At 53.3% G+C, this 24,571-nt stretch overlaps 8 protein-coding genes across 8 annotated transcripts; 3 read left to right on the forward strand and 5 right to left on the reverse strand.

Annotated features, from left to right (window-relative positions):
• Positions 1-457: 457 nt before the first annotated feature.
• On the reverse strand, positions 458-829 carry CGGC5_v008271 (uncharacterized protein; the record flags this gene model as incomplete). Its single annotated transcript, XM_032025403.1, has 1 exon — positions 458-829. One exon carries the CDS (start codon positions 827-829, stop codon positions 458-460), a length of 372 nt encoding a protein of 123 aa, XP_031892199.1.
• A 6,079-nt stretch (positions 830-6,908) lies between these two features.
• Positions 6,909-8,504, reverse strand: epoA-2 (putative epoxide hydrolase; the record flags this gene model as incomplete). Its single annotated transcript, XM_032025414.1, has 7 exons — positions 6,909-6,995; positions 7,054-7,266; positions 7,319-7,439; positions 7,490-7,676; positions 7,741-8,022; positions 8,073-8,221; positions 8,299-8,504. 7 exons carry the CDS (start codon positions 8,502-8,504, stop codon positions 6,909-6,911), a joined length of 1,245 nt encoding a protein of 414 aa, XP_031892200.1.
• Positions 8,505-11,182: 2,678 nt separating this feature from the next.
• On the forward strand, positions 11,183-12,346 carry CGGC5_v008273 (uncharacterized protein; the record flags this gene model as incomplete). The annotated part of the gene is made up of 1 exon (XM_032025425.1): positions 11,183-12,346. The coding sequence occupies one exon, from the start codon at positions 11,183-11,185 to the stop codon at positions 12,344-12,346; it is 1,164 nt and encodes a 387-aa protein (XP_031892201.1).
• A 516-nt stretch (positions 12,347-12,862) lies between these two features.
• Padi3 (Protein-arginine deiminase type-3) lies at positions 12,863-14,973 on the forward strand (the record flags this gene model as incomplete). Its single annotated transcript, XM_032025436.2, has 2 exons — positions 12,863-13,024; positions 13,087-14,973. The coding sequence occupies 2 exons, from the start codon at positions 12,863-12,865 to the stop codon at positions 14,971-14,973; spliced, it is 2,049 nt and encodes a 682-aa protein (XP_031892202.2).
• Positions 14,974-15,185: 212 nt separating this feature from the next.
• Positions 15,186-15,932, reverse strand: PRDX1 (Peroxiredoxin-1; the record flags this gene model as incomplete). The annotated part of the gene is made up of 2 exons (XM_032025447.1): positions 15,186-15,726; positions 15,826-15,932. The coding sequence occupies 2 exons, from the start codon at positions 15,930-15,932 to the stop codon at positions 15,186-15,188; spliced, it is 648 nt and encodes a 215-aa protein (XP_031892203.1).
• A 550-nt stretch (positions 15,933-16,482) lies between these two features.
• JLP1-4 (Alpha-ketoglutarate-dependent sulfonate dioxygenase) lies at positions 16,483-17,716 on the reverse strand (the record flags this gene model as incomplete). Its single annotated transcript, XM_032025459.1, has 4 exons — positions 16,483-17,122; positions 17,181-17,248; positions 17,299-17,373; positions 17,444-17,716. The coding sequence occupies 4 exons, from the start codon at positions 17,714-17,716 to the stop codon at positions 16,483-16,485; spliced, it is 1,056 nt and encodes a 351-aa protein (XP_031892204.1).
• A 676-nt stretch (positions 17,717-18,392) lies between these two features.
• Positions 18,393-19,964, forward strand: CGGC5_v008277 (Pantothenate transporter liz1; the record flags this gene model as incomplete). Its single annotated transcript, XM_032025470.1, has 1 exon — positions 18,393-19,964. The coding sequence occupies one exon, from the start codon at positions 18,393-18,395 to the stop codon at positions 19,962-19,964; it is 1,572 nt and encodes a 523-aa protein (XP_031892205.1).
• Positions 19,965-20,132: 168 nt separating this feature from the next.
• CGGC5_v008278 (Uncharacterized protein) lies at positions 20,133-24,565 on the reverse strand (the record flags this gene model as incomplete). The annotated part of the gene is made up of 9 exons (XM_032025482.1): positions 20,133-21,474; positions 21,526-21,640; positions 21,692-22,211; positions 22,264-23,044; positions 23,094-23,167; positions 23,223-23,458; positions 23,521-24,177; positions 24,229-24,450; positions 24,508-24,565. 9 exons carry the CDS (start codon positions 24,563-24,565, stop codon positions 20,133-20,135), a joined length of 4,005 nt encoding a protein of 1,334 aa, XP_031892238.1.
• Between the last annotated feature and the right edge of the window lie 6 nt (positions 24,566-24,571).

The raw sequence follows: 24,571 nt of genomic DNA on the forward strand, positions 1-24,571 counted from the left end.
ATCATATAATCCTTTTGGATATATACAAGGGAAAAATGCGTGCTAAACGCCGGTATGCCGGTGGGTATCCCGAGCAACAGTCAAAATTACAAGTCGGTGTAGTGTATCCAGACAAGCAAGATCCAGTGTCGTCGTCGTCGCGACATCTGGTGGTTCGGGGTGCCGTGTGCAGTTATGCGACGCGGCATCGACCGCTGAGGTCTACTGAGGTCTTCCCAAACATAAAAAAATAAGATCAAGAACAGGCACCCCCAATGCAGTTGCAATGCGCCGCTGTAGAGACGTGACCGAGGAGAGTCGTAAGAGCAATGTGCCAATTGCTTTTCCAGCAATGTCGTCGCACCTCGAAGACTAGCCCCGAGTGTTGTCATGTCGCCGTGTCATGGGTCGCCGTCCTGAACCGAGTATCGTCCACCTTTTTATTTTCATTCGTCCAACGCTTTTCGGCAATGGGCTTCTACCGCCTGACCTCGTCGACAGTAATGTTGCTTGTCCGCCAGTCCTGGGTCGGACTCTGCTTGCTTGAGACTGAGCCGAAGCCGGGCATGGAGGAGAAGCGGCTCAATCGCTTCTTGCTGGGCTCGGTCTGTGACGGGGCGACGGTGGGAGAGACGGGCTCTGCGTGGTGGAGGGCGTTGACGCCCTTGCTGCTGGTGCTGCCGGACGAGGAGGAACCAGTAGAGTTGGGGGTCTGGTAGACGTACTCGCCATCGACGTAGACAGCATTGGACATGAAGGTGGATCGACGATGGCGGCGACGAGTATAGCGCTGCTCGAGACGGAAGAGCTCGATCTTTTGCTGGATGCGTTCGATGATGCCGGGAGCCATTTTGAATTGTTCGTGCTGTGGTGTTTGTGGTGGATTAATGTGCCTTCCTGAGGTTCGTGCGGTGGTAAGGTGCGATTGACGGCGGGAGTGTCCAAACTCAATTGCGTGGTGGTGAGGACAGTGTAGTACAACAGATGACAGAGGTGGAGGGACGGAGTCTGTGGTCGGTGGCAGATGCAGGAGGTAAAGTAGGAAGGGCGAATTGATCGGACGAAAAGCTTATCGCGGCGGGTGGAATGCGTGGAATGACTGTCGCAAGGTTGTGACACAGATGTCTCTGATGGATGCGAAGTAGCCGGTCAGGGTGTCTCCCCCTTTTTCCTGGTTCGTTTGCGTTGGGATGCCGCGTCGGGAATTGATTGGGGCGGGTGCTCAGACTCGTCGAGAGAGAGAACGGACGATGCGGGTGGCAGACGGTGATGTCTGTGTTGCAGGCGGGCAGTGCGAGAGTGGAAGAGAGAGGGAGGGGACGAGAGGATGTCGAAACGCCGGGTTTCGAGGCCTCGAGGTGGTAATGTATTAAAAGACAGAGAGTATGAGCGAGCGAATGGGCCGGACTGGACTTGACCGGGACTGGATCTGGACCTGGTCTGGTTTGGTGCGGTATCCGTAAAGTAAGGTACGGTACCGTGAGGTGTGTGGTGGACTGGTGGTTGGTGGTGGTATTGAGCGAGGGTAGGGTGAGTGAGGTATTTGCAGCGAGTGGCTGGAACTCGGACTCTATCTGTGTGTGTCTGTGTGTATGAGGTATCCGTATCTGTAGTCGACTCGACTGAATCGGGGTGGACTGGACGATTGACGGCGGCTTGGCTGTTGGGGGGTTTCAAGGAATGACAAGGGAAGGGGGAAAAGATTGGGTGAGAGTGAGTGGTGGAAGATGTCGACGCAGGTGCAGACAGGTGCAGATGCAGATGCAAAGAAAAGGAGGGGGAGGGAAGAAGAAGACGAAAAAAGAAGGATTCGGCCAGCGGTAACGTAAGGTACTCCGGAAGGTAGGAGCAGTGGAAGTGGAAGTGTGTTGCAGTTTCCAAGGTTGGCGACTCGCTCCTGCAGCAGTAGCAGAAGCAGCAAGAGCAACAACACCGTACCTGAGGTAGGTACTTCCCGTCGTACCTTAGGTGAGGTAAGAAGGAATGGAAGGAACAAAGTGACATGGAGACTCTCACCTGCACCTGCTGCACCAACAGCCAAATCAGCGCAGCACACTGAGTGTCCACATCCACAGGTGGGTGGGTTTCTGGACCAGTCGACAGCTGCAGGCGCATGGCTCTGCATGGCTCTTTCCCACCTTCTGGAGGGAAGCCACAGCCGCCCATTGGTTCGTCTGGCATGGAAGGCACGCTTGGGACGGTCCCCCGACGGACTGGTTCATGCCTCGTTCCTTCCCTGTCAGTCCCTGCCCATCTTTTCCCCTTTGGGCCGTGGCGTCGAATGCATCTCCACCCATATCCACATTATCTGCGAAGTATCCACAAGATGTGGAGTGCTCTCGTGCAATCCCGCCCACGGCATTGGACGGCTTCCTTGCTCGGCCATGTGCTCTTTCCTGCTGGCCCCGTCCCCCCCCCCCCGGACACGGCTGCTGCTTCCTGCCCTCTGCTCCGGCTGCTGTTCCCCTTTGAGTGGGCTCGACCGAGTCGTTAGCTGCATTGTCCCACGAGTTCCGCCTGCGAGGGGAGGCAGGCGTTATCCAACAGTTGTTGCGTGCTCTTGAGGCTTCAGCTGCACCTTCCACCGTTGGGCTCCTCTTTGTCGAGTTTGTTCCTTTCTTTTTTCCCGCTTCTTCACCAACGTTTCGTCCCCTTTGTTTTCTTCAACCGTCGCGCCCCAGAATTAATTCTTCTTCGCCCGTTCAAAACGCCATTGTCGTTTCTTTTGTGGCTCAGCCCGTCTCGGCCCGTTGGGAAAAGTCTCCAGCTGCAGTGCTTTATTCTCGCCTTCAGCCTACCACAATCCACGACTCGACGGGTGACACAAACATCCTCCGCGTCGATCAAGCCTGGAATGCCCCACGATCTTTTTTAGTCCTGCATCAGTCTGCATTCTGCACACCACGACCGATCTGGGCCCCCGTCCATTCCTGTCTCCAAAACAGCGCAAATGCCAGCCGCTGGAAGTCTGTGTTGTGTCGCCTCCCACCGTCAACATCAACCGTCTTCTCTCAATTCCCCGGCAGCAGAAACTGTGGGAAAATCTCGTGTAAGCCCCGCCGCCACTTCAGGGTTGCGGATAACCTCCTGAACCTTCACACTCGGCGTTACATCGCTGCCACGGCCATCGGTGGGCTCACTTGGAAGTGAACTGCGACTTGTGGGCTCGCAGGGGTTTCTTCCTGGAGCCACCCGCCCGACCTCCCCGCCCCATCCATCACCCCCGACTCGACCACGCCGGGGAAAACTTGGTATTAACCGACATTAAATGTTTGCCGTCGGGTCAACCACCGCAGGGCCTTTGCACAAGCTATCGATTTTTTCGTACTATTTTCAAGCATGTTTATTTGCTTGTTCAATAAGCTTGAACGCATGCCGCTTATCAGTCTGATCACCCTTTTCCGCCGTCGGTCTGCCGCTCGTCAAGTAAGAGAAATGTCTCTGCTCGCATGAACAGACGTCGGATTGTCCATTCGATCATCGTCCTCACGGTCTCACGCTGAGGCGATCGCTGGACGGCACGAGCAGGCGACGCTGATCATCATCGGTCCACTGCACAAAGATAGATCTTGCACACGCGCCCCATGCCCTCATTTCGTTACCGCAAACCAAAGGTCCGTGACCGCATCGTGATTTCAATCCACAGCTTAGCGCATCACCTCACGTCGGGCCGCAACCATGTGGATGCTCCCGAATACCTGGGTTCATCTTATGCCAAGACTTGCGTTGCTCGACCTTCCAGAAAGGCAAGCATGTTTCTTGTTTACCTTGTGCTCCGGAACTATCACCATAGTGCAAGCCTTCGCCGCAGCACGTCGTCCAGTCCAGTCGCTCCACCGCGATGTACAAAGTCTCCATTCGTTGGGTCTGCCCCTTGAACGCGGATCGCAGCCCGGAAGCCACCATCACTTTTCCTCCTGTCATTTACCGCGATCTCATAAATAGCGCTCACTCGCCTGACTTGCAGAGCAATTGGTCACAATTGAACAAAATGCTTTTTAGCCTTACCTTATCGTACTTTAGCTTCGGCTAAGCTCATCTACGGTCTTGTGGCTCAACGACTAAGTAGGCACGTGACACACCTATGGCTGACGAGGGTCGAGGTGGTTGTCTTCTTCATAGTTGGGTCTGCACCATCTTCTTCCATGCTCGGCGGAACTTCGTCACTGGAATCTAGGTACCGATCTATCAGTTTAAGCAATCTCCTTACTCTGGGGATCGTAGCAAACCAAAGGGCTGCCGATCGTGGTCGGCAAGGGGATATAGGTTGCGTACCTAGAAGGAGGATAGGCAGCTTTGTAACGGTCTCAAGACGACATTACAAAAATCAGATGGCTTTCTTGCATTCGTTGTTGATCTAAGAATCTGGTTGTTACATTAAGTGATACGTAAACATGGTGAGCAGAGACCCTTTGAGTGCCAAATCGGGGCTTGCAAGATCCACCACGATGATAGCGCAGCAAAGTCAGTTTCCTCGGTAGCGCAGCTGTGTCCTTGACCTGTCGCTCAGCGAGCAGCATATGATACGTCCAAGATGACTTCTCGTCAAAGTTGATCTCAGTGAACTTTCTAGAAACGAATCTGTTGTCGCCACGCCTCCGTCTTCATCCCGGGCGACGATGTGTAATGGAGTCTCTCCGCTTACAGCGCTGGCCCCAGCAGTCTACCACTTGTTGGCCCATAACTTCGCATAGTAGCTCATTCGGATACAAAACAATGGCCATTATCCATGGCTAGTTTTTATTAGGGACAATAGCTCTCAAAGTTCCAGCCTTAGTCTGCTAGTAGCATCTGGCAATCGAAAGGTATTCTCTCCCTATTACAACAATTGCTCAAGTCCCCAAAAGCCCTTGAATAGACTCAATTATGATCCGTGTTTTAGCACTGCTCGCTAGGGCATATACCAGTGTCATCGTGCAATCTATCAACATTGGGTAGAATGCAAATGTAGGGTCATTCTAGACTTCATGTTTGGTTCACGGCATGGCTGAATATGGTTTGACGTTGCAGTTACGTAGAAGTCTCTTTGGCAATAATTAACGCGTGTCGATTCTCTTGCCTGCTTCGTATGAAGAACATATCCACGGCTGTCTGCTCTAATCTACATTAGGCCAACATGACGATCACAGGACTGTATCAGCAGGCCTAATCACGCCTCAACGGCTTTCACTGCTTCGTTGTCGCTATTGCGTCCGTCGGTCACAATTGTTACTTTGTAGTGTATTTCTCCACCTTGTTCTTGCCAGATAGCTATTGCAGGCAGTGTTCGACTTTGATTTCCTCTGTGGCTGCTAGAGGCTTTGCATGAAGCATGTATTTCATATCGTCCTTGAAGCGAAATCGTTAGCTATATCCACTCGTTCCAACTTATCAAGACAATGTTTAGCGTGTGGGAATTAGTAGCTCTGGTCGGTTTCTCAAATTTTCAGCTAGAGAACGATTGAAAAGGCCTGATTCGACAGAATCCCGTAGTGGTGGCATACAGCAAGAGGGGAGGTCCTGACTTGAATGGTCGAGGTGGAGAGAGAAGGTTCTACAGAACGCTGAGTACTATATACAAGCGCATTCAGTACAAATGGCCTGCTGAAACTTGTTGCCAGATGTCACATTGACCTTACTGTTCATTCTCTCCATCCCCTTCGTGCTTGACCAAATTCTACACAGCTTAGCAGTTTTTTCATTGCCAAACATTATGATATTTTGGAGCCGGGGATTCGACGCGCGAAAACAGCAAAAGTCCCGCCGACATTCCGACCAAACAGACCAGTTTTGAGAGCAGAAGTTGACGGCGTACCTAGGTCAATGGATTCCCATCGGTGTGTCGACATTGCCTCAAATACGTACATGTCAGGTACCCACAACCCCCTCTAATAATCTCGCCCTTCCCCACGGACGTCATATCGGAACGGCCTGTTTCTTCGGCCAGCAAGGTTTTATTTTGCTCGCGGCCTATGTCGCTTGCCCATAGATAAATGAATCACATTCGAAACTTCCATTTCTTAACGAAGCTTTTGTTCCTGTACAGGCGTAACGCAACATGCTTATCCCAAAGTACCCGGGAACGACTGGAGGCTGCCCATCAACAGCTGTTGACCCCTCGTCAAGTGACACGCCCGCCATTGTCCCGTCACCCTCCAAGATGGATTTGAGCGACGTGCTGACTCTCGCATTTGGCATTGTCGCTACATTGATAGCCACTGCAGCCCTCGCCATCGCTTACCTTCAGTTGAAGCGAACCAATCCGATCACATCTACCACGCTCAAGCATGCGTCATCTTGCCCAAATCACGCAGCCAATTCTTGTTGCCGCCCCAAACCTCCTAGAGGGACACCAAAAGCCCAGATGGTTGGCTTCCCCTCAAGATTGTCCAGGTCGACTACCTTTCAACCGAATGGTTTCCGGTGAGTGCTATCGTACGGGCTCTGGGTACTGCATCTAAAACCCTTGCTAGACGAAAACAGCCTTCACGGTGAACATTGACTATCTGATACCATTGGATATGAGACAGTAGCGTTCGTTCTTCTGTCATATTGAGTTTGGGGTGGGGTGCTTAAGAGGGAAGAAAGGGAAAGGACGCGGTGATGCACGGCTGTAGATGTTAAGGAACTCGGTATCTTGTTTATCTTCATTCTCGGCGGAAGATTTATGTATTCAATCAATGAATACGAAGAGCTTCCTGGTCCACGGAAGAGTTAAAATTGGGAAATTTTGGAAAATATATGACCTAAGAATGTTTATGCCACTCGTCGCGAGTAGTATGCCATTGATTGATAACCATTTCTACCTGTCGCACAAAAACTATCACAACACAAGTAGTGACTTTCTATGTCTTGTTCGCAATTTGCGGGATTTTCATGATCGTCTCACTCGCCATGGGTTCAAATTATTCAGATGACGGTAAAATCCCAAGACAACAATGAGGTGATGACTACTTCGGGCCCCAGACCTGCTTCAAGAACTCCTCAACATCGTCAAGGAGGGCCTCAGGCTGCTCCATTGCCGCGAAATGCCCCCCCTGTTCATGTTAGTACAGTACGTGATATATGTGCAGAAAGATGAGGAGGAAAACACACCTTCTCGTGCGACCGATACCAGACCAGGTTCCCCGTCGTCGCGGCCCACGCCTTCGGCACCGGCACAATCTCGTACGGGAACCATGAATACCCCATCGGCTTCTCGCAGTAATACTTCGGGTCCGGATGGAATATGTACCGCTTCGCGCCGTCCTTGATCACCCTCCGACACTCCGCGTCGGTCATGGAACCGTGGGTGTCGTCGATGACTTCCTGCTATGGGTCAGCTACAGCGAAAACACGACCATGTCGGGAGATGACGTACCTGTCTGTACGGGTATACACCGCGAGGGAACGTCTGTGTGAGCCAGTACAGCGTGACGGAGGCGAGTATCTCGTCCATGGAGGGGGTTTCGTGCGTCCACGTGAGGAATTTCTCACCAATCCTGCCCAGCTTATCAGTAATGAGTCTGTCAACATGAAGGGGGTGAAATACCAAGCAAGCAGCGCCAGAGGACTCGACGACAACACGAACCCGATTGTAGCCGTCCTCGTAGCATGCTCCATCACATACGCGGTGCCAAACTTGACAAACTTGTCGCTCCTCTCAAGGGCTTCTCGCTCATATTCTTCGAGCGGCGTGTCTGCTGCCTCCTCGGGACACGTCATGGCGCAAAAATTCACTACATTATCACCTTTGCTCAGCTGATGATAATCAATCACAGTTTGGTAGGGGAAGTTTCTCACGATGAAGCGCCTTGCAAGAGTCATACGTGCGCGCCATGATCCGCGCCGTGTAGCTCCCGATATCGCCGCCTTGCACGGCATACCCACCCTCAAAGCCCATCCCCTCCATGAGCTTGTGCAGAAGTCGCGCGGAGTCCTGAATCGTCCAGTCTCTGTCTACCGGCGGGGAGTCGGAGAAGGCGTAGCCTGGAAGGGAGGGGACGATGACGTGGTAGGGCAGGTTCTCGGAGGTGTACTTGGCCTTCAAAGCGGAGAGGAAGCCGATGAATTCGAGGAAGCTGCCTGCACATACTTAGTCGAGATGTCAAACTGTGAAAATGGTGAGTGCTTACCAGGCCAGCCGTGGATGCACATCAACGGGATCGCATCCTTCTTCTGCGAAAAGAGGCCGATGAAGTGGATGGAGTACGAAGCCCCGTCGTCATCGACAACTTTGGCCTTGATGTTGGGGAATTCGTTCACACGTGCCTCAACAGCCGTCCTACTCGCACTATTAGACGAAGTTTCGCACACAAATGTATATGTACCTTATTCTCAAAGGAGCTGGGTGATGCTCACCAGTCAAAACCCTCCGCCCAGCGTTCCTTCGCCTCAGCCATCCATTCATACTCGACCCCGTACTTCCCGCCCGCATACGAGTTCTCGTACGTCCTCGGACCGAGCTTTGACAGTCGGACGAGGTCGCGCAGTTCTTGTAGCGCTTCCGGCGGCGTGGAGAGGCGGAAGGCCCTGGTTTCGAGGGTGAATTGAGTGTAGCTGACCATGATTGCTATGCTTTTGAAATCGTAGAAGGAAAGGCTCGCAATTGAAGAAAAGAATTTCTGAGTTGGGATTCCGGTCTTTATGTAGTTTCACAGACGGATGAGGTTGATGTCATTGAGGTTGTAATAAGGGCGCGGTTGACTTTGCTGACACATCATCCCAAGCCATGAAATGGGACTTTTGGCTTTGCGGGCGGTGGCACGAGAGACGCAAGCTCAAAAAGTACAACGCAGCGCTGATCATTTATTGTTCCATCTTTTTATTGGCTGTTGCCTTGATTGGCGTGTTTGCTAGGACCCAGATATCAGTGCTTCGAGAAATCCTTTGTAAATTGTATCACCGCCTCAAGACATTACCCCGCCATTCTTTGAAAGCTGTCAGCTAGCAGCTTGAAATCCTTATAAGAATTAAGGAGGATCGTACACAATACTGATATTAGTGAGTTTATTCCAATTGAATCGTACCTACCAGAGCCAATTGTTGTTGTTGTTATATTTAACGCCGTGGCGGCAAGGGCGCAGCCGCCCTTGCGGCCGACCTCCCGAGGGGTATATGGCGTGGAGGGTCGCCGGCTCAAGCTATATACTCTACAGTACACGCCTCTTCCTAACGTCCTCCAAATCTTGCCCGTGGGCTACTATGTGTTCTATTTGTCCCTAGTTCCCGCTGGTTCCCTAGTTCCGTTGTGGTCTTCCGATCCTCTACGAGGAGGGGGTTGTTACTAAGGTCTAGGTCAAGACCTAGTACCAGAGCCAAGAGTCTGAATAAATAAAAATCCGCACAGCTCTTTAGGAACATGCCACAGCCAAGGGAGCAATAGTTACAAGCAAGATGAGTTGGAAAATTTTGTAAGAGAGATAACACTTTTTCTACAGGTTTGCATGCTTGCAGGTTTACTGTAGACGTCGTTGTCGTCATCCCAGCTATTATGCTCAACCTGAACATGACTCCGAGTTTCGTTAACACAAGAAGTAGAGCCTTGCAAGCACAGTAAAAGTAAACTATCCTTAATGGTATAACATTATGCCCATTTTCCCCTTCAAATGAACCTGATCGCGAAAGTATGCAAAAGTAAGAAGGGGGAAAGGGTATTTATGCGCACCTACCCGGGGATCTTTGCGCGCGCGCAGGCTCCCCTACTCACGTAGGGAACGAAAAAACAGGGTTTCTACGCGGAAAAGGGGGTTTCCAGATAGTGCATAGTATGACGGCTCACTCGCTATACTAATATGCTTACGTAAGAATCTCTGAAAAAAACTAACTTCTAAAACTGACCTTAAAAACGCGACCCGATTTCCCTAGATTCTTATGTAATCCTGTTAGTATAGTAGGCGAGCCGCTATACTATACACTATCTGGAAACCCCCTTTTCCGCGTGGAAACCCTGTTTTTTCGCCCCCTACGTGTAGGGGGTTCAAAAAATCTCTAGAATCCCCGGGTAGCTATTTCTTAGTACGCTCGCCTTAAACGAAAACGATTTAGCGTCGCTCGGAAGATTTCGATTGCCCCTGAAAGATCGCAAGGAATTTACCGCCGCCGCATTCTGCCTAACAAGCGCCACGATAAACCGATCTCCTGGTTATATCGTCGGTCTTACTCTCGACTAGACTTATCTCGCACTGATGCCTCTGGAGGTTCTATGCTAATAATCATTTAGGGATTGTGGTGTAATTAAGACTTGAAGCAAGAAATTCCGCCTCTTCTCACACGATTAGCCACTACGAGGCTGTACCATTACAGAAATGAGACATTGAGGGTTTTCGCTTGGCCTAACTTGACATAATGCTTCATGTCGTACTGCAGGCCCGCGGCGCGGGATGGAACACCGAGTTGTGAAGAGGCGTGTGCCGCTACGAATGGTTGAATCCATACGAAATCGTACGGGTGGTGATACGCAGATTGCATGCTTCCGGCAACCTCCGGTGACGCTGCTTCACCGAGGCTGCAGCAGTGCGAAAGATGCATCGTGACTTTTTGCGTACTGAGTTTTGAGTCTTACTTCCAAATGGAGGAGGACATGGCTTACTCAGCTACCGATGCATTCAAACTGCTTAAGAACCAGGAACACTGCATGGCAGGTCTGCATGGCTTACGGGCATACGTGCAGTGGCTACTGGCACTGCAGCGAGGTGAAGAGCGTATTGACTTGGGCATGTTCGGATGCAGCCGACTCTTAGTTAGACGTTGAAAATTACAGGTACGACGGTCCGAAGCCATAGTCTCTCCCCTGCATTCTCAGCCTCACTAGAGAAGAGCCTCGTGGAAAGGAAGCGCCAAGCCATCAATCTAGCTTGGCGTCTGCTCGTGGCTGTTGAGGCTGAACCGCGTTGCTTTCACACGCTTATGCCAATGCTAATCGGCTATGAGATTGCCATCGTTGTTCCCTGGTGGAAGTACCTAAATAGGAAAAAGGCGTTATGGCATGGGCCGGAGTCCGAGAACGATGCATCGGAGGCTGAGATCAATCTGCCCATGGGACCGTCGGTTGCCCCTTCGCGATATTGATACAAGCAGACACCATGCCTCAGCAAGTTGTCAATCCTATAAGAAGGTTGAATCCATTCAGTGAGGAGCAGATGAGCCAGACATCCATTCACACATACCACAACCAGCAACCAGCTCTCATCATTATTATTCATGTCAGAATCTCTTTTATACCAGACTCTTTTCCGACGCAGCCATGGACCATTCAACAAACACAACCGAGATCGTCTCCGCCCAATTGATAACTGCGACCCTTAGTGGCCTTGCCTACAACTCCATGACCCAACCATCAGGACTGATATGCGAAGCGGACGCCGACGTGGGCTTCCCTCTTCGTATATCTCCTGTCATCTGCATTATCGACGCGATCAACATCATGGGTCACTTCGCGTGGTACAGCTGTACTAAAGGATCCCTCTATGAGGCCATGAAAGCCCTGCTGGGCTGGCGATTCAAGGGTCAGCATCACGCTGAGCTACGAGATGCTTCACCCACTTGCTCTCCCAAATGCATTCTCAGAACAGTGGTCTCCAAGATTCTGCCGCGAGTCATCACCTCCTCCCCACCAATCTGCACATTCATCAAGATTTGCGGTTCCGAGGGGCTTGTATGGACAAAAGTCATTGCTGTGGCGTTCGTCTTCTCGTTCATCGTTTCCGAACTATTAGTCGTCTGGCCTGCGATGATCTGGCCTAAGATGATTATCTCAATTTCCGAGCAGAATAAGAACCCCCAGTCGAACGAGGATTCCCAGCCCAACGAGAATCCCCAGCCCAACGAGAATCCCCAGCCCGACAATGATAAACATTCGCCATACTTGGTAACCTACTCCTCAATCGCTCTTGCGGTCATGTTCATGCTGTGGTTCGCATCCGCGGCTGCCCAAGATTGCTGGGGGCAACCTCATCACACCCAACCTCAGTGGTTGGCCAAGACCACCGGCATGCTGGGCTGCCCATTGGCTGTATCCGCGCTCCTCTACTTATACTACGGAAACATTGCCGATATAAAGAACAGACTGGAGTCAAGTTTGATACTGGTTGTACTAGTGCTCCTGACCTTGGGCTCTTACCTCATGAGTCAACTGGTTCCGTCCAATACATCTTCAATTATAGCCCAGTCTATCACGGCCATTATAGCTGCGACTTGGTGCGCGATTGCGATGTGGTTCGCCGCGGAGACGTTGGAGGCTTTGAGAAGAGTGGCGGCCAACTCTCATGCGCGAGAAACGGTTGAAATGTTTACCGCATGGTATTTCTTCTGTCTCAATTTCGCCACAGCACTGATTTACTACATGTATAGTTACAACCCAGCTGGTACAGCAAAGCCCCACTGGGATTGGGAAGAATGGCTGGGCTGAGAGTAAAATTCATAGGATAGACTTCTAGTACAAACGAGTTATAGACAGTTGTATAGACCCTTCAGGTTTCTCAAGCCTCCGCGAATGACCAGAACCGTGGGTGACGGGTTAGGCTTGTGTTATCTCATACGGTCAATTGCCGAGTCGAATGGAACATGAGTGGTAGCTGAAAGCGTTCAAAAATATTACTTGCTTCAATGCCATTTTCCAAATGTCCGTCATCATCGAGGGACTAACTGACTATCATGTCAAGGGCCGGTTAATTCGACGGGTGTCGACTCGGTCCAGGATATGGGCACCAATTCAAGCGGGGAACCCCACCCAAATCTCTTGGCCACGAAATCTTCCCGATCTGGCTTAGCGGACCACGATCTATGAGTCGAGATGGCCTCAATGACTGCGGGTTTTCTCCAGCATGAATGCGCGGTTTCTTTTTCTTTTCTACATTTATTTGATAACGGCAATGTTATCAATATTGAGGTGGGGAGGGCACCATACGAGGTAGGATCGCCAATTATGGCGACCGCATCGAGGAAACAATGTCGAATCACAGGCGACGAAGAGGATCGCGAAGTCCGTAAAGTCCACCTAGATCTGTCGCCCGCGGGGACCGATGAGCTTCTTTCCAAGTCAGGAAGGTCTGTATGGCCGGTGATGGCGGTGCTCATGGCGTTCCTGGTGAGCAAAGAAATCACTATAAAAGATAGTCAACTTCCGCGGCAAGACTGAGAACAAACCAGGCACTCTCCCTCCAGCTCCTCTTTCCATACTGGTCTTCAATATCACCAATACCCGAGATGCATCTTCCGACAAACTTGGCGACCATCGCCCTGGCCGCCCTCCATCTCGGAGCCGCCACCGCCCAACGGCCCGTCATTCGGGCAGACACCAACCGCGACGGCACCGTCAACGAGGCCGATGATGCCGACAAGGCGTTCTGGACCCCGGCCCGGGGAGCCATCTTCCTCCCGAACGTCGGCGATTCCCTCCGTCGTTGTGCGAACACCGACCTCCAGGGGAACCCCCTGAGTAACCATGAGCTCGCCTCCTGCAATGATGCCTCCGGCCATCTGCTCCTCGAGCCAGGCTTGGTCGCGCCGTTGAAGACCGCCCCGGTAGATGTCTCGGATGACGTCTTTGCGCATATTTATGCTACCCCCAAAGCTGCGGCAAAGAGGGTGCGCCTATTCGTGAACGACTTTCCCTCCCGCGCCAGCGAAACCGCCGCATGGAGGCTCGTCGATCCTGAATTCATCTTCAACGCCACACAACTCAAAAACGGCATCTCCCTCGGCATCGACGGCCGCGAATTCGTCACAGACGCCTCGGAGTGGGATGGGAAGGTCACGGTCCACTTCGACCTCCACGTCAACACCACAATCCTCTCCGACGCCGTCGAGCTCAAAGTCGCACCCGTTCTCACGCACCACCACCTCCAGCGCGTCGACACGCTCATCAGCACCGCCGCCAACGACTCCGACCCCGTCCAGCTCGAGTTCATCCGCCAGCTCGACGCAGGCCGCGCGGCCGCCGGTCTGCAGACGCCGCTCTACCTCTTCAATCAGAGCAGCGACATCTGGGCGCAGGACTTCATCGAGCCGGCGTACGCTAGCATGCCGGGCCCGGATGGCCCTGTCTCGATCCGCATCGTGCTGAGGTCTGCGCAGTCGACGCGGACTGGTGGTCGTCAGGTGTTTGAGCAATTGAGGGGTAAGGGTGTGGGCGGATTCCAGCCTGAAGGGGGCCGTCGGGGATTTGGACATCTTGAAATCAACTCGTTTGGTAACCTTGAGACCATCCCGCCGTATACCTCTAAAAGCGGCATCAGGTACCCCGTCGGACGCATTATTCAGGGCAAGCACTTCGAAAAGATGCCCGCGGAGTCGATGACGAAGTTCTTCGATGGGCAGGGGTTGCAGAAGCCGCTGATGCTTGAGACCGGGTGGCTGGTGATCGGGCACGTCGACGAGTTCGTGCAGTTCCTGCCGTCTAACAAATCCGGTCTCGGGTTCACTATCGGCATCGCGGATACTGTCTCAGCGCTCGAGATCCTGCGCAACGCATCTACTGCAGGCCACGGCGGTGTCCGCGCTGTGTCATTCAACGGCAACCTCGGCAACGCGTTCTCGACTTCGGCGGAGGAGTTGGCGATGACAATCGACCAGATCCTCGCCAACGAGACGTTCCATCAGGTGAATTCCTACGCCCAGAAGCACATCGACGCCAACCTCGAAACACTCCTTTCCGAAATCCCGATTGCGAGAGAGCATGTCGTTCGAGTCCCGGTGCTCTTCAAGGATCTCAACATGGGCCAGGGATTCAGCCGCTCCGACGACGGACTGCCCTCACACACGGACACGGTGATGGCGGACGAGTTTCTGGTGGCGAGCTTCAGCCCTGCTGCGATCAACGGTATTGTCTTGGGAGGACATTACTTGAGCCCGAAGCCCTGGGGGCCCATGGTTGACGGGAAGGATCTGTTTGAAGAGAGAGTGAGGGCGGTGTATGGTGCAACCGGTATGGACGTTGGATTTGTGGATGACTTTTTGTCGCACCATGTTGGGCTTGGGGAGATTCATTGCGGGAGCAATACCCTCAGGGAGACGGATGTAAAGTGGTGGGAGTGAAGAATCACCCTGGATACGGGCAATACGTGCGTGGGAAAGTGTGCAAACGCACCTGTTTTTGCAGTGATCTAGGTCTAGACGTCTGAGCATTTGCTAGGCCTTCTACCTGACATCTAAAGCCGCCCTTTAAAGCCGCCCTTCTAGTTCTACTTTTATACTTCTAATTCTTTACACTCATAATACAAGTCTAACACGCTCTGTCTCCTCCCAGCTTAATCAACGCGAAGTCTCTTGGTGCCGTTACCGTTGGCGTGGCCGTTCTCTCCGTTCTGCGCAGCAAAGTACTCCAGGCTGCCCTTGGGGTCGGCCTTCATGCCCTTGCTGCCGTTCTGCCAGCCGGCGGGGCAGACCTCGCCGTGCTCGTCGGTGAACTGGAAGGCCTCGACGAGGCGGATGGTCTCCTCGACGTTGCGGCCGACAGGCAGGTCGTTGACGGTGATCTGGCGCAGGACGCCCTTGGGGTCGATGATGAAGAGGCCGCGCAGGGCGACGCCCTCGTCCTCGATCAGCACGCCGTAGCTGCGCGAGATCTTGTGGGACTTGTCGGCGACCAGGGGCAGCTGGAGGTCGTCGCCGAGGCCGCCCTGCTTGCGCGGGCGCTCGGTCCAGGCGAGGTGGGAGAAGTGCGAGTCGGTCGAGACGCCGAGGACGGTGGTGTTGATGGCCTTGAAGCGGGGGAGCGCGTCGTTGTACTGGATGATCTCGGTCGGGCAGACGAAGGTGAAGTCGAGGGGGTAGAAGAGGAGGACGACCCTGTGACGGTGCGTGTTAGTTATCCTGTCTTTGTGGCATGGAGGTCGTTCGCTCCCTGGGAGACGTGATGTCTCGCGAGGTAGCAAGAGAGCTACTTACCACTGGCCGAGGTAGTCGGACAGAGAGACGTCCTTGAACTCACCACCGGGGAAGAGGGTGGTGGCCTTGAACTCAGGAGCAGGGCGCTGGACGAAAGCGGTAGACATTGTGACGGTTGTTGGTGGTTTTAGTGTACGGGAAGATCGTGGGGAGAAAGTTGGGGAACTGTGGAATGTGGAGGAGATTGATGATCGTGAAAGAAAGAGAGCTTCAACCGCGTCAGGGTAGGAAAATTCTATTCAATTATCTGTTACAGGAAGCTTTCCCTTATCTTGGGTTGCCCGTGCGACCATTCGCAATCGGGACCCATTTCGTATCCACTGCTTGTCCCCATTTACCCCTTTGGCGTGTCGCGATTCAGGGATGACGTGACTTGTAGCTCAATGCTTCGCGTCATTGTCGCGGTAATTAGGTTTGCTTTTTCCGATAAGGGGGCGGGTTTGCCAGCTGAAGAGGTTGAAATCAGACCACGGCATCACAGATTCTCCAATGATGGGTCTGCGAGGCTTGCTTCACAGTTTTGGCGGTGTAATTGAGCTTCGGCGGACATGCATATACTTTGGTGCACAGGGTATTCATCCAGACAATTAAGTTCGCTATCTTGTCACTGGACCGGGCCGTTGAACGTCGCAATCAATAGCTATCGTCAAAGTCAACCTAATCAGAGCCTCCCGCCTTGCCCTCGTCTTCCCGGGCCGGTCCATGCTCTTCAGGGAAAGCCGGTTCCGGTCTCGTCCCGTACGGAATGATGCGGACCATGTGCCGCCTCTCTCCGTCCCGGAAATCCGGCACGGCGGTATGCGCCACACTCCGTTGATCCCACACCACAACCGTTCCCTTCTCCCACCGCACCCTGCAGCTGAAGTCCAAGCTGCGGATGTGGTTGTGCAGAAATCCCAGCAGCGCATCCGACTCTTCGGGCAGGAAACCTTCCACCTTGCGTGCGATGGTCGGATTGACAAATAGGCTGGGCTTGCCGGTGACCGGGTGCTTCATCACGAGGGGATGAGTGGTAGAGACAGCTTCTTTGAGGGCCCGCTCCGTGCCGACGCGGGCAACCTCGCCCACGGATGCGGAGGTGTGGAAGAGCCGTAGGGGGTGGAGAGTCCGTCGGAATGCGGGGGAGAGGGCGGAGTAGGCGGCGGTCAAGGAGGTGAAGGCCGTGTCGCCGCCGCCCGAAGCCGGAGACTCTAGGACCCAGAAGAACGTGGATGATGGGACATTTGGGGTGAAGGTTTGGTCCACGTGCCAGAGATCATAGCTCGTGCGTGGACCGAGAAGGTTTCGCAGGTTGCCTCTGTTGGATCTTAGTTAACGATGCCCTGAGCTGAGGTTTGATGACGAGATGAACTCACGCCTTTTCATCTGCGTAAACGACGTGAAACTCGGGGCCAGTACCCTCTGGATAGCCCATCGTCGGGTGCTAGAGTCATGGTCAACTTCTGAGCTATCTCGCATCACTTGAGCACTCACTTGATGAAGTGGTCCATAGTGGCGGACAATCTCCTTCTGTCTATCGAACCCCACGTCGGCAAAGTCTTGATCTCTCTATCACATTTTCTCATTAGATGGAACAAGCTCAATGGGATACTCGATTTCACAGGCCGCCTTAACTCACAAACACGAGCACGCCCCTCTCTGCCGCCAGCAACGCGACCTCATCAAGGCCGGCGCCAGACAGCTGGCTCAACTGGACCCCGCGGATCTCACTTCCGACACGTGGGGTAATATTCTCCACCTTTGCATCCTGGGATTTGAAGACGGAGAGCTTGTTGGACTTCTTCGCTCTCAAGCCAGGCTCGTCTGCCTCAAAGATTGGGACGTCAATGGTCGGCTGGAAACCATCGGGCCGGGTGGGCAGGTAAGCTGAGTAAAGTGGCTGGGAGGCCATGGTGAACTGACTCAGCCTTCAAAGGAACAATCTCTTGGGGTGTTGGTGTACGCTGGCGATGCTAGCACGTCATTATCCGGCGCTCTCTTGCAGTATATGTATTGCCATCTTCGGTTATCCCTAGATTGTGACCGAGTCGATGTTCTCAGCATCCTTTATCGGGGCCAACCCGATCAATACTTCCTCGTTGGATGCCAGAGCGACCGATTCTCACCCGGAAATTCCATTGAGTGGCACATTCGGCGGGTCCCCGACGTTGACGGCATCACCCGTCGTGATGGCGACATCGTCCGCCGCAGCTAGGAACATCCATGAAGCGCTAGTCGCCCTCCCCGGCTGGAGAAATTCTAGCGGCCAGACCCCCCTTTCTGTGACCGAGAAAGAAATTCAGCCCGGGCAGAGCAACAAACAAAGATGGCCTCAATTCCACCATTGACATTGGCGATGTTGTAATCCGTGCTCAGTCAGTTTTGAACGCGTCAAAGATCGGGACGGTCCGACTTCACATCGGACTTGACCCGCTCGGTGTGGCTTCGCTGAAATAACGAGGCAGCCTGAAATTATTGCCTCAAAGCATATGCCGTCTTCATGGGATGCTCATAAAGGCAGACTTTGATCCGCCATAGAAACTGGTTCTGCCCAGCATCAGTTGGCGAACAGAACGACAGCCATCATCATGGCAACAACAACGGAAACTCTGCCTTCTGACACAGAAGTGACGTCCGCATCAAGACCGGCCCTTTCGTCAACATCGTGGTTGTCGAGAGTCCACCCCTACTTCAAGGATCCTGAGCACGTCCTAGTTCTCAAACTGGACATTCTCCTGCTATCATGGGCCTTCGTCGCCGGTCTTATGAAAGACATGGACCAGTCCGCCACAACAGCTGCCTACGTGTCCGGCATGCAGGAGTCCCTCTCGCTCTACGGCAATGAATTGGTCGAGTTCACGACTTACTTTTCCATCGGCTACGCCCTCTTCATCGTCCCTTCCCAGCTCATCCAAACCCGCGTGCGCCCATCGCTCTGGCTACCTTTCTGCGAGGTAGTGTGGGGTGCCATTACGCTTGCGACTTTTGCCGCCCGCAACGCCAAAACGGTCTATGGCCTAAGATTCGCTTTGGGCGTTTTCGAAGCTACGTCTTGGCCGGGCATTGTCAACCTAATCTTCAACTGGTACACCCCCTCGGAACTTGGCAAGCGTCTCGCCATCTTCGGTGTGAGCAGCGTCGCTGGGAGCATGTTTCTGGGCATCCTACAGGCCGCATTGTACAAGAACCTCAACGGTGTACACGGTCTCGAAGGATGGCAGTGGCTTTTCGTCGTGTCGGGTTTCATGACGATTGTGTGGGGCCTGTACGGGTTCCTCGTCATCCCTGATGCGCCAACGACTACCAGAGCCCTGTGGCTTCCCAAAGAAGAGCGCGTCCTGGCGGCCTCTCGGATGGCCAAGTCAGGCACGACGACGCAGGAGATTATCAAAGGCAGGGCTCTCTGGAACAAGGTCAAAAAGCTCCTCACCTCGCCAGTGGCGTACCTGTTTCTCGCCGCCTATCTCCAGTTTGCGTGGTCGCAGCGCGCGAACTCTTACTTCCTGCTGTATCTGAAGGGTCTCAAAGACGGGGAGGGCAACGCGCTGTATTCTGTGTATACCGTCAACCTGATACCCCTGGGCGGCTACGCCATCTCAATCGTGTCGAACATCTCACTCAACGCGCTGAGCGACTGGAAGAACTGGCGTTGGCAGGTTGGCGTCGGAGCCGCACTCCTACAGCTTGTTGCTACCTCAGTATTGGCAGCATGGCCGGGCGGCCGCGGCACGATCATGACATTCTATTTCCTGACGTTTGCGACGGCGGCGTGGGGATATGCCTTGCTCGCGTGGCTGGCTATCATCCTGCGCAAAGAGCCGGAGGCGCGGTCTGTGATTGTTGGCGTCGCCGTGACGTTGGTGTACGTCGGCCATGCGACGATTCCGCTCCGAGCATGGCGGACCGCGGACTCTCCCCGATATCCGATTGGGTTTCCGCTAGCAGCGGCATTCAGTGTGGGTAGCATCGCGGCGATGATGGGCATGTACTGGTATGTCAAGCGGTATCCTGACATCCTTGACTTTGGACTCAACTGGAGGGCCATCAAGGAGGCTGGAGATAGCGTCGCTACTCTGGACAAGGTTGAGGTTGATGGCGAGAGAGATGCACAGGGCAAAGGAGAAGAACACATCAAAGTGAGCAAGAGAAACTCGTCTTGAAAGTGCTCGCTTGAAAGTGCTCGCTTGAAAGTGCTCGCTTGAAAGTGCTCGTTTAAAGCACAAAGGCAGTTAGGGACTCAGAGCAGAACGGTCGAAGGAATCAATACCGTTGCCATCTTGTGAATTTCTCGATCTTTTGTTATGACTTCATGTGACTAAACAAACATTCTACGATGAAGCTTCTTGGGCAGCGGCAAACGTATGAAGACTGCCGGTCGCCCTTGGGTACTCAACCTTCGCCTCCCAAGGACCGTCAACGCCATTGGTCCCGTTTATCGGGCTGCCCTCGTCTTCGGTCGGAATACCCCAGCCACCACCTCCTGGGGTATGGATGATACATCGATCTCCGGTCTTCATATCGACTTGGCCCCTAGGCCCAATGTTGATCCATCTTTCTTCGCCATCTTCCGTCTTCTGAACCCAATAATTCGCCCCCGACTCGCCATTCTCACCCCCCATCATGCCGTAGGGCTGGTGAACCCGACGCTCCGAGATGATGCCATATGTCAATGGCGCGCGGCACTCAAAGTCACGCACAATTCCGCAGCCACCCATGAACTTACCTCGTCCGCCACTGCCTTGTCGAATCGAGAACTCGCGGATCAATACCGGGTATCTCTTCTCAATGATCTCAATATCAGTGGTACGGGTGTTCGTCATGTGGATTTGCACAGCTGATGCGCCATTCCACGTCGGACCGGCTCCTTCGCCACCGCAGATTGTCTCTCCATATCCGAAGCCAAAGCCCTCGCTGTTGTTGGTCGTCGAGTCCGGCGAAGCTGCGGGGTCGAGGGAGTTTCCAAAGAAGCCGAAGCAGTTCATGCAGCCTTGCGATCCGGAGGCTGCTCGGAACGCCTTGAGCAGGAGGTCGACCAGGCGCTGGGAAGTAAGGGTATTGCCGCAGCAGACTGCTGATGTCGGACCAGGGTTCAAGAAGGTGTTCTTGGGGATGATGACCTTTGTGGGAGTGAGACAACCCTGGTTAAGAGGGATGTCGGATCCAATCAGGAGACGAAGGGTGTAAATGAGGGCCGAGTAGGTAATAGCCGGCGGCGCGTTCATGTTGGACAGCATCTCACACGAAGTTCCCGTGAAATCGAATGTGCCGAATCCTGACTCGTCGATAGTGATGGAAACCTGCATGCGCGAGCCGTTGTCGAGATAATCCACGGCCTTCAGGGGCTTGGACCCGAATCTCTTGTACGCAGATAGGAGGTACTTCCTGACGGATACTTCGGCATTCTCTTGGATCTTCGTCATGTAGAAGTGCACAACAGGCTTCCCGAACTCTTCCATGAGGGCTCTGATGAGACTGCTGCCCTTGGTGTTGGCGGCGACCTGAGCCTTGAGGTCGGAGAGGTTGTCAGGGAGACGACGAGAGCCGCTGCAGCCGGGATGGTTTCCTGGGGCGAGGAGGATTGAGATAATGCCCTCCTCATCAAAAGTGCCGTCTCTGATGAGGAAAAATGACTTGATCGCAGCACCTTCTTGCCAAAGCTCGGTTGAATCACTGCTTTTTGTTAGTGTGGAAATACGATGACATGACTGAGAAAATCCTTACGGTGGCATGGAGTTGCCCTTGGATCCGCCAATGTCCAAGTGGTGGCCTCTCGAAGCTGTGTAGAAGCAGATCGTCTTGCCATCTTCGTCAAAGACCGGAGTAATGACCGTGATGTCTGTTCAAGTCAGCATTTAGTCTCAGAGGGCCCAGAATCCAGGTGACTAACCAGGGAGATGAGTACCACCGGCCTCAGGGTGATTCGAAACCAGGACATCACCTGGGCGCAACTTGCCATGGTGCAGCTCGTGCTGGTACTTGACGGCATAGCTCATGCTTCCCAAATGAACCGGAACATGCGGCGCATTGGCGACCAGATCTCCATCGGGACTAAAGATGGCACAAGAAAAGTCCAGACGCTCCTTGATGTTGAGCGAAAGACTCGTCTTCTGGAGAGTGCGGCCCATCTGCTCTGCAATACTCATGAAACGGTGACCGAAGATGCTGAGCTTCACGGGATCAACCACAAGCTCTCCGCCATCTGCTGGCTTGTTCTTATTCACTTTGTCGACGACATCGATGACGACGTGAGAGGTGAGGATCTTGGCTTGAGAGCCAGGGACGACGACAATGGTCTGCGTGCTGTCGATGATGATCGCTGGGCCAGCGACGATTGCGCCCGGCTGCAGTGTGTTGAGGCGGAAGACTTTGGTTGCTTGGAGCCCGCCTTCAGTGAAGTATGCCTTGGTCTGTACCTGAGTTAGTTGCAACTTCGAGTGAGCAACATGGTAGGTTGCTTACAGTGGTGTCTTCGCCCTTAGTGACGGCGCTGAATGATAAAGACTTCAGTTCCTCCACGAGTCGATCATTGTCAGTGCTAGACTCCTCGGCCTTACCGACTCCGCGCACACGGATGTCGTCGACATGGACCTTCCTTGATCTGGAGAAGGTGAAGGACAGTTCTCGCAGATGCTCCCTCTCCAGAGCCGAGAGCCAATCGCCATCCTCAGGTTGAAGAATCATGAAGTTAGTATCGGTGCCGTTGTATCTGAGGTTAAGATACGGCTCGTGTTGAATGGAGGCATCTTTTATACCCTGAGAGAGCAATCCGTCTGTTGCTTTTGTCTTGAGGTAGTCGATCCTCTCATTGAGTCTGGGAAGAGACTCATCAGACAGCATCTCTGAGCTTGGCTCCTGCGCCTCTTGAACCACCTCCGCCAGCGCCATCCCGTAAGCTGAGAGGATGCTAGAGTACTTGTGAACGACGATGCGGCCGATTCCAAGCTTCTCCGCGATTTCACACGCATGTTGTCCACCTGCACCGCCGAATGTTGCTAGGTTGTGGTCGGCGGTGACGAAACCGCGGGCCTCTGTGAGGGCTCGGATGGGTCGACTCATGGACTCGTTCGCAACGTCAATGAAGCCGACTGCGACTTCATAAGGCGTCATCGAGCGTCCCGTATCGGCGTTGATTGTCTTGGTCAGCTCTTCGAACTTCGTGGCGACAATCTCAGAATCCAACGGCAAGTTCTCATCGGGGCCGAAAATGGCGGGGAAGTAACTTGGGATCAGTCGACCGAGACTAAATCGTGTCAGCGCATCGTCGCTCAAAGTCCTGAGGAATGACTTACAAAAGGTTGGCGTCAGTCACAGTAAGAGGACCGCCCTTTCTGTATGAAGCTGGGCCTGGATGGGCTCCGGCACTCTGTAGCAAGTTAGTTACTATTGCCGATTGCTATAATTGAAGTGGGAGTACATACCTCGGGCCCGACCTTGAAGAGCCCATCACGCCAGAATAACATGCTGCCACCGCCTGCAGCAACAGTGTTGATGTCCAGTTGAGGACTTTGAATGGAAACACCGGCGGTGGTGGATTCGAAAACATGTTCCAGGGATCCTCCATAACGACTCACGTCGGTAGAAGTGCCACCCATGTCAAACCCAACAATAGGAGACTTACCGTCGTACGACGTGCGGGCATGACCAACCACTCCTCCTGCAAACAAATCAGCGGCTATCCTAGAGAGAGCTGAGCAACTGTGAGAGCGTGATACTTACCAGCAGGACCACTGAGAATGCCGCGCAGCCCACTGAACGCCTTGTGGCTCACCAGCCCACCATCGCTCTGCATGAACTCACACGAGATGTCGTCAAGATTACCGTCCTGGAATTGTTTCGCAAATCCGTTCACGTAGCGGATGATCTCGGGAGTGAGGTAAGCGTCAGCAGACGCTGAGCTACCTCTTGAAATCATCTTGATCATGTTCGCGCCCACACTCGATGACGTTGAAACATGCTGAAAGCCAAGATCGCGCGCAATATCCGCAACCTTATTTTCGTGGTCAGGGTACATGTAAGAGTGCGCCAGACAGATGGCCAGAGTCTCGATACCCTTGGACCTGATGTCCGTGAGCTTCTGACGGACTTCCTCTTCATTCAAGGGTCGGATGACTCTCAGAATGTCTCCCGTGATGCCCTTGACGAACAAACCAGGCGACTCCTTGGGCTGGGTACGAGCGGTCTTGTAGACATCCTCATCGTACGCTTCTACCGTGAGGCGTTCTGAAATTTCGACAACTTCGTCATAGAGAAGCTCTGGCTTGCGGATGCCGAGATCAAAAAGTTTGGGTCTGGATTGGTAGCCGATGTCGAGAAGGTCGCGGAATCCTTGGGTAACTACGAAGGCGTGCCGGGTTCCTTTTCGCTCGAGGAGTGCTGATTACTGAGTTAGTCGAAATAGATTCTTGAAAAGCTTCAGCTGCTTACCATTCGTCGCGACGGTAGTTCCCATGCGTATTGAGTGAATTAAACCTTTAGGAATGGGCGATCGACGCGGGATGGTAGTGCCAGACACAATCTCCAACACCCGCCTGATGCCTTCGGCGGGCGCATCATCGTAGTTGCCAGGGTCAACAGACAACAGCTTCAGCACCACATCGGGCTGACCTGGAATGGAGGCCCAAACATCTGTGAAAGTGCCACCGCGATCTATTCATGTAATGTTTAGCTGGAAGCTCTAGCGATGAAGAACAATGACTGACTTACCGATCGCGAAGTTAATGCTCTTCGGCTCAATTTGGGGAATCGCTGTCCCAATAGCCATCTTTAC

Source organism: Colletotrichum fructicola (assembly GCF_000319635.2).
Source record: "Colletotrichum fructicola Nara gc5 chromosome Unknown KSG_Nara_v1_contig04, whole genome shotgun sequence".
NCBI lineage: Eukaryota > Fungi > Ascomycota > Sordariomycetes > Glomerellales > Glomerellaceae > Colletotrichum > Colletotrichum fructicola.